The 15,820-nt window shown below is 50.7% G+C and overlaps 1 protein-coding gene across 1 annotated transcript; it reads left to right on the forward strand.

The window, feature by feature from the left end:
• The first annotated feature begins 9,745 nt into the window (after nucleotides 1-9,745).
• Nucleotides 9,746-15,008, forward strand: LOC133886665 (disease resistance protein PIK6-NP-like). The gene is made up of 4 exons (XM_062326438.1): nucleotides 9,746-10,794; nucleotides 12,089-14,162; nucleotides 14,321-14,453; nucleotides 14,651-15,008. The coding sequence occupies exons 1-3, from the start codon at nucleotides 9,953-9,955 to the stop codon at nucleotides 14,390-14,392; spliced, it is 2,988 nt and encodes a 995-aa protein (XP_062182422.1). The 5' UTR covers nucleotides 9,746-9,952; the 3' UTR covers nucleotides 14,393-14,453; nucleotides 14,651-15,008.
• The last annotated feature ends 812 nt before the right edge of the window (nucleotides 15,009-15,820 follow it).

Genomic DNA, 15,820 nt, shown 5'->3' on the forward strand with positions numbered 1-15,820 from the left:
GAATGGACCCAGAATGTCCAGCCCCCAGACCACGACAGGCCATGACAGGGGGAAGGTGTGAAGAGCCTGAGCTGGCTAATGAATCTGCTTTGCGTGGAACTGGCACGCTCTGCAGCGTAAAACCAGCTCGGTAGCATCCTGAAGAGCTGTAGGCTAGTAGAAACCTTGCCGGAAGGCCTTCCCGACCAACATGCTCGCCCTCATGGATCTCAACGAGAAGCTCGCTACCTTCTGCCCGAGTGATGCATTTCAGGAGGACACCACCTGCGCCGCACCGGTAGAGATCCCCATCTACTATGGCGTAGCGTTTGGACTGCCGAGCAACCCTTTCGGCAGAGGCATCATCCCCGGGAAGTGACTTTTCCTTCAAGTACCTCAGATCTCGTCCATCCACGAGGCATCTTGAGAACTGTTAGCAAGTGCAGCGCACTCGCCGGACGGTGGCACCCTGACGGGGCTTCCCACTGAGGGCGCCGCTGGGGTCCCCTGAATTGAGTTTGAGGTTTCCCCTTCGCCCTGTTCGGCAGGCAGGACGGAAGGCCGTGCAAGTTTTTCTTCAAAGACTCGGGCAGGGACGAGCGAATGGGAGGAGGCCAGGCGGGAGAGGTCGTCGGCCAGAGTGTTGTCGCGGCGCGGGATGTGCCGCAGCTCTAGGCCGTCGAAGCGCTTCTCCAGCTTCCTAACCGCTGCCACGTATGCTGCTATTTGGGGATCCGTGCACTGGTACTCTTTGGACACCTGGTTGACCACCAGCCAAGAGTCTCCTTTGACCAGGAGGCGACGAATCCCGAGGCCCACGGCGGCCCAGAGGCCGGCGAGGAGGCCATCATTTTCCGCCATGTTGTTGGGCGCGTGGAACTACAGTTGCACGACGTACTGGAGCTCTTTACCCGTTGGGGAGGTGAGAACCACTCCGGCCCTGGCGCCTTTCAGCGTGAGGGAGCCGTCGAAGTGCATGATTCAGTACCCGAGGGAATCGTGCCCGGGATGTGCGGACGCCCTCAGGGGCCTCAGGGACGGGCGTCCATTCGGCCATGAAGTCGGTGAGCGCCTGGCTTTTGATCGCCTGGCGACTGACAAAGTGCAGATCGAACTCCGCCAGCTTCACCGCCCACTTGACTACACGCCCGGTGCCTTCTCGGTTCCGGAGGATGGGCCCCAGTGGATACGTGGTAACCACCGAGACCTTGTGCGCTTGGAAGTAGTGGCGCAGCTTTTGGGAAGCGACGAGGATGACGTAAAGCAGCTTCTGAGCCTGGGGGTACCTTGTCTTGGCCTCCCGGAGGACTTCACTGATGAAGTACACTGGTCATTGTACCTGGCGAGCCTGGACCGCAGCCTCACCCGAGGGCAGCCAACAGCCCCCGGGCTCAGCAACACGGTAGGGGCTGATCGGGTGCACGGGCTCGACTCCCTGGTCGGGAGGAGCCACGAGGACCGGGGGGGGTGCTCGGAGGCGGTCAGGAGCTGGGACCTAGCACCTGACCCCGCGCACTCATCGCGCTCCCCCACCAGCACCATGCTCATGACCTGAGGAGTGGCTGACACGTAGAGCAGTAGCGGCTCGCCTTCGGACGGAGCCACCAGTACAGGCGGTGAGGTGAGATATTTCTTCAGATCGCGGAAGGCCTGCTTGGCCTTCGACGTCCAGTTGAAACGACCGGTCTTCTTTAGAAGCTTGAAGAGGGGGAGCCCTCACTCCCCAAGTTTGGAGATGAAGCGCCCGAGAGCCACCATGCAACCGGCGAGACGCTGGACCTTCTTGAGTCGAGCTGGGGGTCGCATCTGCTCGATGGCTCAGATCTTCTCGAGGTTGGCCTCGATTTTCTCAACTGGAGACTAAGAAACCAAGGAGCTTGCCCGCCGGCACCCCGAAGATGCACTTCTCGGGGTTGAGCTTCAAGCGGGTGGTGCGGAGACTGTCGAAAGTCTCAGCAAGATCTTCGAGCAGGGTAGCGCAGTCTCGGGACTTAACCACGAGATCGTTGATGTAGGCCTCGACGTTGCGGCCAACCTGCGTACCGAGAGTAATGCGGATAGTGCACTGGAAAGAGGAGCCAGCATTGCGCAAACCAAAAGGCATCGACACATAACAATAAGGTGGTAAAAGTAGTTTTTTCTTTATCCTCCTTGGCCATAGTAATCTTGTGATAACCAGTGTTTGCATCTAGAAAATACAAAAAATCGCATCCCGCGGTCGCATCTACAATTTCATCTATGCCGGGCAAAGGAAAAGGGCCTTTGGGGCAAGCCTTATTTAGATCGGTGTAGTCCACGCACATGCGGAGCTTGTCGTTGGCCTTCGGGACGACAACTGGATTTGCCAGCCACTCGGGGTGGAGGACCTCTCGGATAAATCTGGCGTCAAGGAGCTTGCTGACTTGCTCCCGGATAAACTCCTGGCACTCGGGTGCCTGCCGCTGGACCTTCTGCTTCACTGGTCGTGTGTCCGGGCGCATAGCCAGGTGGTGCTCGATCACCTCCCTAGGGATCCTGGGCATGTCGGACGGTTGCCATGCAAACATGTCGGAGTTAGCCCGGAGGAAGGTGATCAGTGCGCTTTCCTATTTGCTGTCCAATTCACCGTTGATTCGGACGACCTGGGAGGCGTCTTCGCCCACCACGACCTCCTTCGTAGGAACGGAGGCGTCGGCGGTGAGTCGAGGTTTGGATGAAGAGGGTCCCGGGCCCCCTGGACAACCTTCAGCCTCGGCTCGAGATGAGACCAAGACTGAGTAAGACTGCTCGGCGCAGGAGACGGCGCTGCCGGTCTCGGCGGACACGGAGATGGGGCCCGCTGGGCCCGGCATCTTGACCGTGAGGTACACATAGTGCACAACCACCATGAACCGAGCGAGCGCTGGGCGCCCGAGGATGGCGTTGTAGGGGAGGGGGAGCTCCACGACATCGAAGATGACGCTCTCCGTGCGGAAGTTGTCCCGACTCCCGATTGTCGCGGGCAGCTCGACCTGCCCAAGGGGCAGAGAGTACCTGGGTGTCACCCCGTAGAACGGGAGGGCACCTGCAGCTTCTCGAAGGCCTCTTTAGAAGGGAGGTTGAGGCTTGCGCCCCCGTCAATCAGCACCCTGCTGACCTTCACATTGCAGATGGTGGGGGACACTACCAAGGGTAGTTGCCCCACGCCTGCATTACTGGCGGGGTGATCGGCCAAACTGAACGTGATCGGGGCGTCCGACCACTTCTGGGGCCTAGCGGCCTCATCGCTCGGGGTTACCGAGCACACATTGCGCCGCATGGTCTTGACGCTGCGCCGTGAGGAAGGCGTATAGGCGCCTCCATCGATGAAGGCAACGGTGTGCTCGGGCTCCTGAAAACCGAGTTCTACGTTGTCGGGGGTGGCTTCAACGTCACCACCCCTGCGGGACTCGTCGCGCTCCCTTTGGCGCTGCTCAACGAGGCCCTTGATCGTGCGGCACTCCGTGAGGTCAAGCCATCTGGTCTGATGGATCGGGCACCACTTGCCCGGCTCGGGCCCCGCGGGAGCATGGGCCCTGGCCGGGGCGGGGGCCCTTGCGGGAGCCAGAGCCCTAGGAGGAGCGCAGGACGGGGCTCCCACGGGCGCAGGCCGTCTATCGGTGGCCGCCCGGCGTGCTTGCCGAAGGTTAGGCTCTTGGGCCGGCCTATGGGCGGGGCCCTGGGCCGGCTCAGCGGGGATGGCCTTGCGCCTCCTTCTCTTTTTCTTTTCCCGCCTATCAGAGCGGGAAGAACTTGGCTGATCGGCGGCTAGGTGCTTAAGGCGCGGAGCGTGCCAGGCCCGGGCTTCCGCCGCATTGGCGCACTTGTCGGCCAACGTGAAAAGCTCCGCGGTGGTTTCAACCTCATGCGTTCCCAGCTTCTCGAGCATCTGCTTGTCACGGATGCCTTGCTGGAAAGCGATGATGACGGCCTGGGGGGTTATCCGCAGGATGGCGTTGCGGACCTGGCTGAAGCGCTGAATAAAGCGCCGTAACGTCTCCCCCTCCTTCTGCTTGATGACATGGAGATCGCACTCCAGGGCGGGGCGCGTGAATGTGCCATGAAAAATTAGCCACAAACTGGTGGCAAAGGTCATCCCAGCAGCTGATTGATCCTGGGGTTAAGTTCATAAGCCAAGAGCGGGCAGAGCCCCTCAAGGCAACATGAAAGTAGTTAGCCATCACCTTTTCGCTGCCGCCAGCCATCTGGATAGCGGTGGTGTATATCTGGAAGAACTCGACAGGGTCGATGGATCGTCGTACTTCTCTGGCAGCTCGGGGCGGAACTTGGTTGGCCATTTGACCCGGCAGAGCTCGCTAGTGAAGGCTCGGCAACCGGTGTCGTATCCTACGGTGCGAGCAGCACCCTTGGGCAGCGAATGCCGGGGAGCCGTGACGAATGATGGCCGGTAAGGAGGAGGCCTGGTCCTCTACTTCGGCCTCCTGCCGGGCCTCCCGCTGGCGCTCGAGGGTGACGCGTGCGTCTTTGAGGCCCCTCCGCTCGTTGAGGAGCAAGCGGAGGTCCTGGGCTCCGGAGGGCCAGAATGGACATTGCCCAACGATGGGCAGGTTCTATCGGCACCACGCTGGTTAGCGGTGCGGGAGCTTTCGGCCATCACCTGACGGCGGGCTGTGCCGACCAGGGTAGCAACTTCTTGGAGCCAGCGGCCCTCCGGGGTGTCCTCCGCTGCCTCGACCGGCTGGTGCCTGAGGAGGGCGTGTGCCACGAGCAGCATGCTCCCGGGGCTGGCCTTGCTGAAGGCGAGCTTGCGCCGGAGGGGTGCCCAGCGCTGTCCTGAGGCGGACCTAGCGGCAGGGGTTTCGGCCGGCTGCTGGGGTCGGACGATGCACCGGCCACAGTGGCGACTGCGGCCCTGCTGGGCCTAGCGGCCTGATTCCCTTGGGAGGGACGCACTGCGGGCGCAGGATGAGGCTGCTGCTGGGATGTAGCGGCAGCTGGGGCCTCCCGCGGGAGGGGCTCCATGTTCCTGCTGGAACTGGAGTTGGAGCCCGATCATTGGAGGCGATGTCCACTGGCCATTTGTTTGCAGAAGAAAACAGGCAAACGAACTCAGGGATGCTTCCCCCCTACCCGGCACGCTAGCTGTCGGAGGGTTAACTCCAGTCGCAGGGATCCCGTGAGACCCCTTTTTAGAGATTCGACCGGGGGGATGATCCTGAGAATGTTCGTCGGAGAAATAAATGGGAATGAATGCAACTGCCGGTGGTGGTGGGACAACCTAGTGCAGAAAGAAGTAAATGCACCGGAAATTAGACAAGTTCGGGCCGCATGGGGGCGTAATACCCTACTCCTGTGTGGATTCTATGAATGTCTTGAGGAAGTCCCTCAAGGATGTTGCTGGTTACAAGAAGGGTTTCCTATCCTAGAGCCTGGGGCTCCCTGTTCTTCGGTTGGTGTGTAGTGGCACTTCTTCAGGGGTGTTCTTCTCTGGGATCGGGTTCAGCTCTCTCTGGTCTTTTCTTCTTTGTTTTTCTCTCCGCCTCTGCTCTCTGTGCTGCCGGTCACTTTTAATACCCGTCGGCAGCAGCGTGTCCCCAACGGAAGGGGGCACGAATTTCGAGACACCATAAATGGAAAGGACGTCATCATTTCTTCTGGGCAACGTGACCGGGAGTGGAAAATGCGTCCCACGCCCGGTCACCCATCACCATAAATGTCCTGGCAACGGACGTCGTGGAGCGGGCCCTTCGGGCAGCCTCAGAGCGACCCGGCGTGCCTGCCCTGTCTCGCCCCCCTACCATAGCAGCGCGGCAGACGGAACGCCTCAGCCCTTACGACGTTTTCCTGATACGGGCCGGATGGCACGGGATGGGACCCGTGCAATTAATAACCCCATGCCCCTCTGCCAGAACGTGGCAGGAATTGACGCTGAGCGCGGCGGGAGCAGTTGGAGGTGACAGGACATGCACGCTCTTTATATACAGCGTTGGGCCTTTGATTGGCTGACACCTCATCGGTGGGCCCCTCGGGGGCCACTGCCAGGGGGCTTTCTGGGTCGTCGGGGAACCGAGTGCTCGGGGGTCACTGTTCACTTCCCCGAGCACTCTCTCCCTGGAATGCCCTTTCTTGTCCTCGGGGAACCGAGTGCTCGGGATCACTGTTCACCTCCCTGAGCACTCTCTCCCGGGCACATTTGTACGGATCCTTAGGGAACCGAGTGCTCAGGGGCCGCTGCATGCAGCCCCGAGCACTCTCTCCCGGAACTCCCTTCGGTGGGTCCTCGGGATACTTGGGTGCCCGGGGGGCCACCGCCAGCGGCCCCGGGCACGTTTCTCCCGAAACTTTAGCTCTCCTAGTCGTCGAGGGACTAGGGTGCTCGGAGGTCACCGTACACCTTCCCGAGCACTTTCTTCCTGGAACTCGATCTTTTTCACCTTAGGGGAGAGTCTTCGCGGAATGGTGCCATGTGGCGGATTGCTGGCTTGGCCTCGAGATCCGGGGATCCCCGGTTCCTGATACACCGACACTTCGTGAATGACACCGACCAACACTTGTGATCTTTGCCGGAGGATGGAAGCAACCACAACGAAATTAACATGGAAGCAGATTATCTGTAAACGTTTTTTATCAACCTGTATCTGACTTGAGCTATCTCGGTCACAGTTCTGACCTTCTAAACTCATGGAGTTATGTTGTTGTAGTATATATCCAAAGTCTACAAATCTTTAGCTGTAATATGCACAATATCATAGTCATAGTACAATCAACCTTGTGGTTCCTGTAAAGTATCTACTTGATAATCTTTTCTATCTATGTAAGACCTATCAACGGGTTAGCAGATGGTCGCGTCGCTTTTCTAGTTTCACGCTATTTCTCAATCATATAGCAGCCATGTGAAGATCTAAGAAAAAACACAGAGATGGAGAATACAGCTTCAAAGCACCATACAAAGTTTTGGACTCAAAACTTAGCCGACGGATGATAAAAAAATGCTCATTTCAAATACGGACCACCCCTGAAGGGTTAGAGTTTTCTTTCAGAATTGAGAAAGACTACACAAAATTTCAGATGCAAACACAACCTGGTGAGATAGAAACAAAAAAGAGAAGTTACAGATGAGTGGTCGTTGTTTCTAATACCGATCACCTTTGGAGCTTATGTTTTGCTTGATTTCTCAATGATATCGCAACAATAAAATTTGAGACAATTTACAGGTATGAGTGATGCAATTTCAAAAACCCGTACAAAAATTGCATACACAAAATCAACCTATGTTGGAAAAATGGAAAAAGAGAAATTTCAGGCTCTGGTGGTCTGAGTTTGAACAAAGCCTGAGGTCTGAAAAGTCACAGTTCACTGCATTGGGCAAATATGGTCAAATGGGCCATTCATGCCGGCTCGGCACGGCCCGACTACGGCATGGCCCAAATGGCCCATCTACAGTAACGGGTCGTGCCGTACCGGCCCACGTGCCTTCCCCTCAGCCCACGTCACGGCCCGGGCACGATTTCGGCCCGACGGCCCGGTCGGCCCGACAGGCCGAAATAGATAAAAATATATATATATATAATGAAAAAAATATATAAAATATATAGAAAATAGATAAAAAAAATATTTAAAAAATAGCTAAAAATTAAAAATATATAAAAAATAAAAAATACATGTCGGGCCGGACCGACTCGGCCTGGCCATGCCGTGCCGGCCCGTCGTGCCATGCGCTCGGCCCAGGCATGGCCCGTGGCCTCGTGCCATGCCGGCCCGACCCGTCGGTGATCGGGCCGTGCCGTGCCTGGGCCGTACCTACAGTGCCGTGCCTTGGGCCGACGCAGTAGGCACGGTCCATTTGGACGTCTTTAGCATTGGACGACCAGATCGCAACCGTAACATATGAGAAATGCCAAATTTGAGAAGCAATCCAAATATTGAAGGAAGAACTAGAGAAAAATCTTAAGTTGCAGTTCTTCATGCTTACCAACCAGTAGAGACTCACTTCAGTTGTGCTTGTAGTATTGTCTGTTAGTGTACCAGCTGAAACAGTTTCTGAGACCGATCAAAGTCTGTGGTCTAAAAGACGTGCAACACAGATCTGTTGGTACTGTGGCAGCAGATGTGTGGATCTGAGTTCTTGGTCATTGGTCTGACAATAATCTCGATCTGGCTATCTCTTCTCAATCAATCCGCCGGTAGCTCCCCTCGATGAAATTTTTTTTCTTTTGAAGGATCGGAAAAATAATACTAGTACTATACAGATTGGAGACTCCCTGACCTCTCGGCCCAATGCCTTCCCTCCTCTTTTGCACTTGTGCAGCCGAATTGCCTGCACACAGTCCTCCAAAGACCTAGACATGTTGGCTATATTAATTTTTGTGCTACATTAAATTTAGATTTAGAATTTTAAAGTCCAATTCAAGACTCAAACTTAATTATTGTATGATTGTCGAACCTTTATAATAATGAAATATGATTATTTGGAAAAATAATATTCAAACTTTAAATTCAGAACTTCTAAGAACTTAATAATAAATTGTAGTTCGCAGCATTTGGCACTGTCGCACCCCACTGCAGCGCAGCATGTGTCCGGTTTTGCTGCGTCTGAGAGTGTAGTTGCAGTAGTACACCTTTTTTACCCCCTTCGGACATGTAGTTCTGACTTGTGAGCAGTTGTTTGGATGAAACCTCCGTAGATTATTATTGCAAAGAAATCACTGTTGTGATGCAATAAAACCATAGTGTAGCTCTCTGTTTTTCTGGTACGCTGATTGAGCTCCAATGCAATGAAATGTGTCTGTCGCTCACATCAGATTGTAATGTTAGATTTAGCTTCAATCGAATTAATCTGTTACCATGGTCAGAAGAGCAGAACAATACATTTCCCCTGTGCAGCTGTTTCAGATACTAATAGTAATCGAATTAATTTATCACTATGGTCAGCTTGAGCCAAGTATGACCAAAATTCTTAAACTGGAAGCATGAGACCTGGAAGTTTTACATTCTTCAGCTGTTGTACTGCAGAATCTATAATATGGAGTTAAGTCCTTATTTGTCACTGAAAATTTACATACTTCCCGTATTTACTATTGATGTCTGGACCCACATATCATTGAAAGAATGAGTAGCAAATACGAAAATGGGTAAACTTTCAGTGCAAAATAAAAAATTTATCCTAAGACGGACACCTTTCACAGGGACAAAAGAAAAACTACGACGCTTCTTTTAGCCAACGTCATCTCTCTTTGCAATGAGAAATAGGTTGATAAATAGTCTCTCTGGATCATATGTTGTAAATATTGGTTAGTAAAAATGTAACAGCAGACGAAATAGTAGAGTGATTCCCGCACCATGCGTATCGTCCAACGCATGGATCATCGATGGACGGCTGTTACTCCTACTTTGTTAGGTGTGCAATGTAACTAGAACGAGACTGTGTTGGCTCAATAATTCATCGATATCGTCAGGTACACACATGGAATGCGCAATAATTTTCTGGGTCCGGAGAGACGCAGATGGACAGACCGTGCATGTGTTGTGCTGGAGAGAGTAGCAGTTGCAGCTGGAGCGGCGCATCATGGAGAAGGAGCCATGCCAATAGCTAGCCCCCAAGACCAAGAGGCACGACTTGACTTGCTGTCACACAACAATTACCACACAAATGAAATGCGTGGTAGGCTAGCTAGCCTCACCTTTAGCATGCGAAGTTCGCAGCTATCCGGATTCAATGTGAATCGTCTCCCTTACAGCATATAACCCGCTCGTTGCTTTCTGCTTTGGTGTTGTTCGCAGTTTTCTCCTATACAAATGAAATGCAGAGTAGGCTAGCTAGCCTTATCTTTAGCATGCGGTTCGCAGTTTTCTCCTATACAAATGAAATGCAGAGTAGGCTAGCTAGCCTTATCTTTAGCATGCGGTTCGCAGTCATCCTGACTCAATGTGAATCGTCTCCCTTATTGCATATAACCTGAACCTACACAGCAAGCAAGCAGATAGATAGAGTGATTAATCTTGAGAGCTCGTCATCATGGATCTGGTGACGGGGGCCATGGGCAACCTCGCCCCCAAGCTGCTGCAGCTGCTCCAAGATGAGTACAAGCTGCAGACTGGCGTGAGGGAGCAAGTGCAGTCTCTCTCAAAGGAGCTGGAGAGCATCCACGCCGCCCTCCGCAAGGTGGCAGCAGTGCCGTGGGACCAGCTCGACGAGCAGGTCAAGGCCTGGGCGCGCGAGGTCAGGGAGGCGTCGTACGACATGGAGGACATCCTCGACACCTTCCTCGTGCGAGTCCAAGGCCGAGAGCCCGCAGACCAGGGCAGGCTCAAACGCGCCTTGAAGAAGATGGGCGACCTATTCAGCAAGGGCAAGGCTCGCCGTGAAATTGCAGGCGCCATCGAAGACATCAAGAAGCAACTTCAGGAGGTGGCCGAGCGGCATGCTAGGTACAAAGTCGATGAGAATCTGGCTAAGCCTGCCGCAAGGACGTCGACTATTGATCCTCGCCTTGCAGCTATGTACAAAGAAGTGACGCAACTCATTGGCATCGACAAGGCAAGGGGCGAGCTCATATCCATGCTGTCTTACCAGTGTGGGGATGACGTGCTTGAGAAGGAGATGAAGAAACTTTCTGTTGTTGGAGTCGGGGGATTAGGCAAGACCACTCTTGTCAAAGCAGTGTATGACAAGCTCAAAGGGGACTTCAATTGTGGGGCTTTCGTTCCGGTTGGCCGGAATCCTGACTTGAAGAAAGTCCTCAGGGATATTCTCATAGATCTTGACAAGGAATATTACATGAAGAATTTCAATATGATCAACCTATTGGATGAAAGGCAGCTCATAGATGAAATCCGAGAGTTCCTGAAGAACAAGAGGTACGCATCAGCCGCCATATGCTTCCTTACACTATAAAGTGCCTTTTTAGCTTATCGATCTACTCCGGGAATTCCTTCAAAATAAGAGGTATGCGCCATCTAGCGTGCAAGTGTTTTTGTTCCTTTCTGTACTTATGCATTGCATATGGCACAAATCCTATTGGTTTATGAATTCCTCCACTAGACCACTAGTCATTGTTCCGTTGAAGCATTACAACCAGCTATTTTCCTTATTTTGTTTTACAAATTACTCATTATCAAATTATTACATAACAGTGGACACACGAGCATCAATAGCCTTGCCCTATACTGACCTAGCAGTCCCTATAACTAATATCCGAGTAGTGACGTAATTTGTGGTTGACAAGTTCACAGTACTTATGATCTTATGACTAGTAATATGATAGTTTGATTTTGTATTGCGTAATATGTGCAATTGTTGAAGGCACCACAGAATTTCTAAAAAAAACAAGAGTTCCTTGTCATAACAAACTTTATTTACTGAAAGTAGTGAATATTTGAAAGTTCTAAGAAACTAATATCATGAATTTAACATTTTAAATGATTGTTTACTTTGGGAGTTTATTTGAAAATGAGCACAGCATAGGCGGGCAAACAGATTTGAGCCCAGCCATGGTACGGTAGAATTCTATATTTGCCTCTGTTTCCTTTTACCTAGAGGCGTTGAATTTTGCATCTGCATAGAAATATGTCGTTTCATCGATTCATAGCCACGTTCAACATTCGTCCATAGCTCAGCCTCTACGTGGGGCTAACACACGTATGCACATCACCTCACTTCGCTTTGGTCCTTGGTTCATGTAGAAGAACTAATACGTGTCACCTATGCCACGGTACTTCGTTTGATTATTTTTTTTTTCCTTTGCAAGCATGCATATTTGAGCTTTTATTTTAGTCTCCACATATATAAGAGCATGTAGTCAAGAACTCTCCTACATAACATTTTTTTCTTCAAATTTGAGAAGAACGGACACTTTTATTTTACTGTTAGCTATATAGAAGAGCAACGCAGTTAACAGCTTTGAGCATTAGTTTACAACACATTTAAGTTTAAGTCTACTGCTTAAACATTATTAATTCACAACTGAACTTAGATGCGTAATGATGTTCCTGGAGGCATAATGGACTCGTAAACATAATTACTGAACCTCTGCAAATAAGTGTGAGCACATCTTTGATGACTGTTCTGGATGGATGTTGGCACACTTCTCATTTTTATAGATGATACAGATAGCTTTAGTAACTCATGGCTCTTGCACTTAAATGTGGATAGGTATTTCATTGTTATTGATGACATATGGGAGCCACAATCTTGGGAAACAATCAGATTGGCTCTTGTTGAGAATAACTATAGAAGTACAATAATCACAACTACTCGTAATCATGAAGTTGCCAAAGGAGCCGGTGAGGTTTACAAGCTACAACCACTTTCATATGACAACTCCAAAAAGTTATTCTATACAAAGATATCTGGTGGTGAAGGAAACTGTCTTGATACTCAACCGGATGAGATATCCGATAAATTTTTGAAGAAATGTGATGGTATACCGTTAGCTATCATTACAATGGCTAGTTTTTTGGTGGGTAAACCAAGGGAAGAATGGTGCGAGCTGTATAACGCTATTGGTTTTGGACATAAAGATAACATGCATGTTGAAAATACTATGAAGATATTGTCATTTAGCTACTATGATTTGGCTTCACATCTAAAGACATGCTTACTGTATCTAAGTGTATTTCCAGAAGATTATGTTATTGAGAAAGATACTTTGATATGGAAGTGGATAGCTGAAGGTTTTGTCCATGAGAAACAAGGAAATTTGTCGTTATTTGAGCTCGGAGAAGGATACTTCAACGATCTCTTAAATAGAAGCATGATCCAGGCAGTGGAGAACGAATGGGATGGCATTGTAGTAGGTTGTCATGTTCATGATATGGTTCTTAGTCTCATCCGTTCCTTGTCATGTGAAGAAAATTTTGTTACTATATTAGATAATATTAAAGGCACATTATCACAAAGCAATGCACGTCGGTTAGTCCACCAGAATAGAACCATGGAGAACAATACTCACCAGGCTGACCTTATGGACATGTCACAAGTGAGGTCGTATATTGCTTCTAGCTGTGATATTAGTCAGCGGGTCCTGCTTTCGAGCTTTAAACTTCTAAGGGTGCTGGCCATAGAAAATTGCCGATTTAGGGAAGATTGCCATCTTGGGAATCTTGGGAATTTACTTCACTTGAGGTATCTTGGGCTAAGAAGCACAAATATTCGTGAGCTCCCGAAAGAAATAGGGGATCTCAAGTTTCTGCAGACACTTGATGTGAAAGGAACTGCGATAGAAGAACTGCCGGCGAGCGTTGTCCTGCTAACACAGTTGGTGTGCCTACGCGGTGATTATTGGAGCACGAGTGTGTCGGATGGGATTGGAAAGCTGACGTCCTTGGAGGAGCTGACAATACAAGCTGGCAGCGACGGCAAGTCCCAGAGGCAGTTTGTGAAGGAGCTGGGCAGCCTGAGGGAACTGAGGGTGCTCGAGGTTCGTATTGCTTCGACAGATGAGAGCATGCAGAGAGAGTTAGTGGAGTCTCTACGCAATCTCCACAAGATCCAGCATCTAACACTTCGTATTGCTACTCGGGAAGTAGTGGATGTAGCCACGTGGGAAGCAGCAGGCTTTACCCTCCCGCGACATCTCCGATATTTGGCTTTACTTTGGATCAAGTTCTCTAGGCTGCCGTCATGCATTAATCCCGCACATCTTCCCAACCTCACCACCTTGGAATTGGGTGTGGTTAGTTTGGATGAGCGGGATCTGAAACTCCTTCCTAGGTTGACGGAGCTCCGTTATCTCCTTCTGTATTTGGAGTCCACGGTAACAGTAAGTAATATTAATGCCAGTGATGGCTGCTTCCGGAAGCTGAGGGCGTTCTCGTTGCCAAATTCAATGGCCCAGTTTCAGCGCAGCAAGGAGGACTCGAGCGTTTCACTTCATATATGGAATGGAACCGATGCGATGCCCTTCAAGTGCTCTACAGAAAACGACTGCAGCCTTTGTGCTATACCCTCTGCCGTGATGCCAAACCTTCAATTCCTTCACATTGCTGTCTTTGTGCGGGCCTTAAAGGATGGCAACGGTGACTGTGCCAATATTATTGGCTTGGAATATCTCACTTCGCTTCAGGAAGTCCAGGTGTTTATCGACTGTAAGGGTGCGTCTGCTGCTGAGGTGGATGAAGCGGAGGCTGCGCTGAGGAACCAAACCGATGTCCATCCCAACCGTCCAACACTTGAAGTGTACAAACTCAATGGAGACAAAATGATCTCATCTGTCCAAGATCAAGAGGTAGAATGATTAATTCGTGGTTCCTATCCAATTAATATTTCCCTCTTATTAGTACAATTGCTTTTCTTTCCTCTACTTAAATTAATCGATCTGTAGCTACTGCCCGTATATTGATCACTGGCTAGTTAGTTACTATTTTCTTATTTCCCAATTTTCAGCCGGGAGACGATAATTTACCCAAAGAAGAAGAAGATGGTGAGAAGCAACAGGAGGAGGACAGGTCTCGCTGACGGCTGATGATACAGTTTTAATCGATTCAGTTTGAATCCAAACCCCGCCACCATGCTACATGTACGTACCCTCTTCCATTTCGATCCATCGCATTTTTCTGCTGCTTCTTCAGTAGGCTGTCAATCATGTTCAGTAGTGTTGCTAGCTGGATCTTCTAGGCACCACTCAACTCTGTTTCTGGCATACAATTCTCCGCTTATGTGTATGTATATTGCATAACAATTTAAACAGATTTCTTGACAACCTTTCCCATGCAGATATCCAGCTTGGCTTGCTCCTCGATCAGAGTTTGTGACGCTGCTGGGACGGGCGCAGTATTGTACGTTGTTGGCTTCTTCGGGCGCGAGCTCGATCAGTCGGGGTCTACGTTCGCCTCTGAATCTGTGTCCATCATTTGGCTTGATGAAAGTTTCAGTTAATTTACTGCTGCTTTAAACCTTTAATATTGCTCATGCTGAACTGCTGGCTTGTTAGATTCTTTCTTCATTGTAGCATGTACGTGCAAGTAAGTTTGGAACATATATATGTTGTGTTGAAGGAGGCATACATCATTACATATGTGTTGTTCGCCTCATGTTTTTCTTATTTTTGAGGAAAGTTAATTTGGCTCGTTTTTACCACCTCCGGTACATACATATTATAGTTTGTATGGAACATTGCAGTATAATTTAGATGGGGCATGTTCTGTTCCTCAAAGCAGAGCTTGAGACAAGGCATCAGACAGAATTTAGCTGCAGCAAGCTGTCACGGACGTGGGCTGGCAACAGGTATACGGGCCTGTGTGGCCCAGTCGGATGGAGCAGCCTGATATGAAGCGTTTGCCCGAGCTGGAGACATCATCGACGAACAGATATCCAAGACTCGTCTTCCTCCTCTGACTGTCTTCTCCGATCCCCTTTGTCCCTGCTGCTATCTTCCCAATCCCCTCTCCTGTACCCAGTTTATTGCTAGATCCCAGTCCCCTGCTGTTCTTCCCCTCCCGGGTACGTGACACAAGCCCATCAGACTGCAGTTTGATCTCCAGAACACTGCACCGGTGGCCCGGTGGGGAGCCATGCCGTGGCTCCGGAGGCTAAGTTCTGCTTCCTTGTGCGGAGAAGAAGCAGAGAAGAGATAACCAAAGCCTTAGGACGGCGGCGAAATATTACTCCCTCGCACTAGACACGGCCAGCAGCATGACGTGGATGCAGTGCAAGCCGTGCGATCCGTCGTTCGCGCAGACGCCGCCACCCTTTGACCCGTCCGCCTCGCCGTCACTCGTCCCCGTCCATCCCACGAGCACGCTGTGCTTGCGGGAACCGAATCCTCTGACTTGAAGAAGTAAGTCACAGATAAACAGTATTTCTGTGCGGTGATGAAAAATATTATATGATTGACGGGTAATTATAGAAATACTATGATCAATAAAATTGTTAATAATTTTTTTC

This window comes from Phragmites australis, chromosome 12 (assembly GCF_958298935.1).
Source record: "Phragmites australis chromosome 12, lpPhrAust1.1, whole genome shotgun sequence".
Lineage (NCBI taxonomy): Eukaryota > Viridiplantae > Streptophyta > Magnoliopsida > Poales > Poaceae > Phragmites > Phragmites australis.

Excerpts from the sequence above, each read along its gene's own strand:
- LOC133886665 (XM_062326438.1), top strand. The coding sequence starts at position 9,953 with ATGGATCTGGTGACGGGGGCCATGGGCAACCTCGCCCCCAAGCTGCTG. Across the intron at positions 10,795-12,088 it reads GAGTTCCTGAAGAACAAGAG|GTATTTCATTGTTATTGATG; the intron begins GTACGCATCAGC and ends AAATGTGGATAG. Across the intron at positions 14,163-14,320 it reads CATCTGTCCAAGATCAAGAG|CCGGGAGACGATAATTTACC; the intron begins GTAGAATGATTA and ends CCCAATTTTCAG.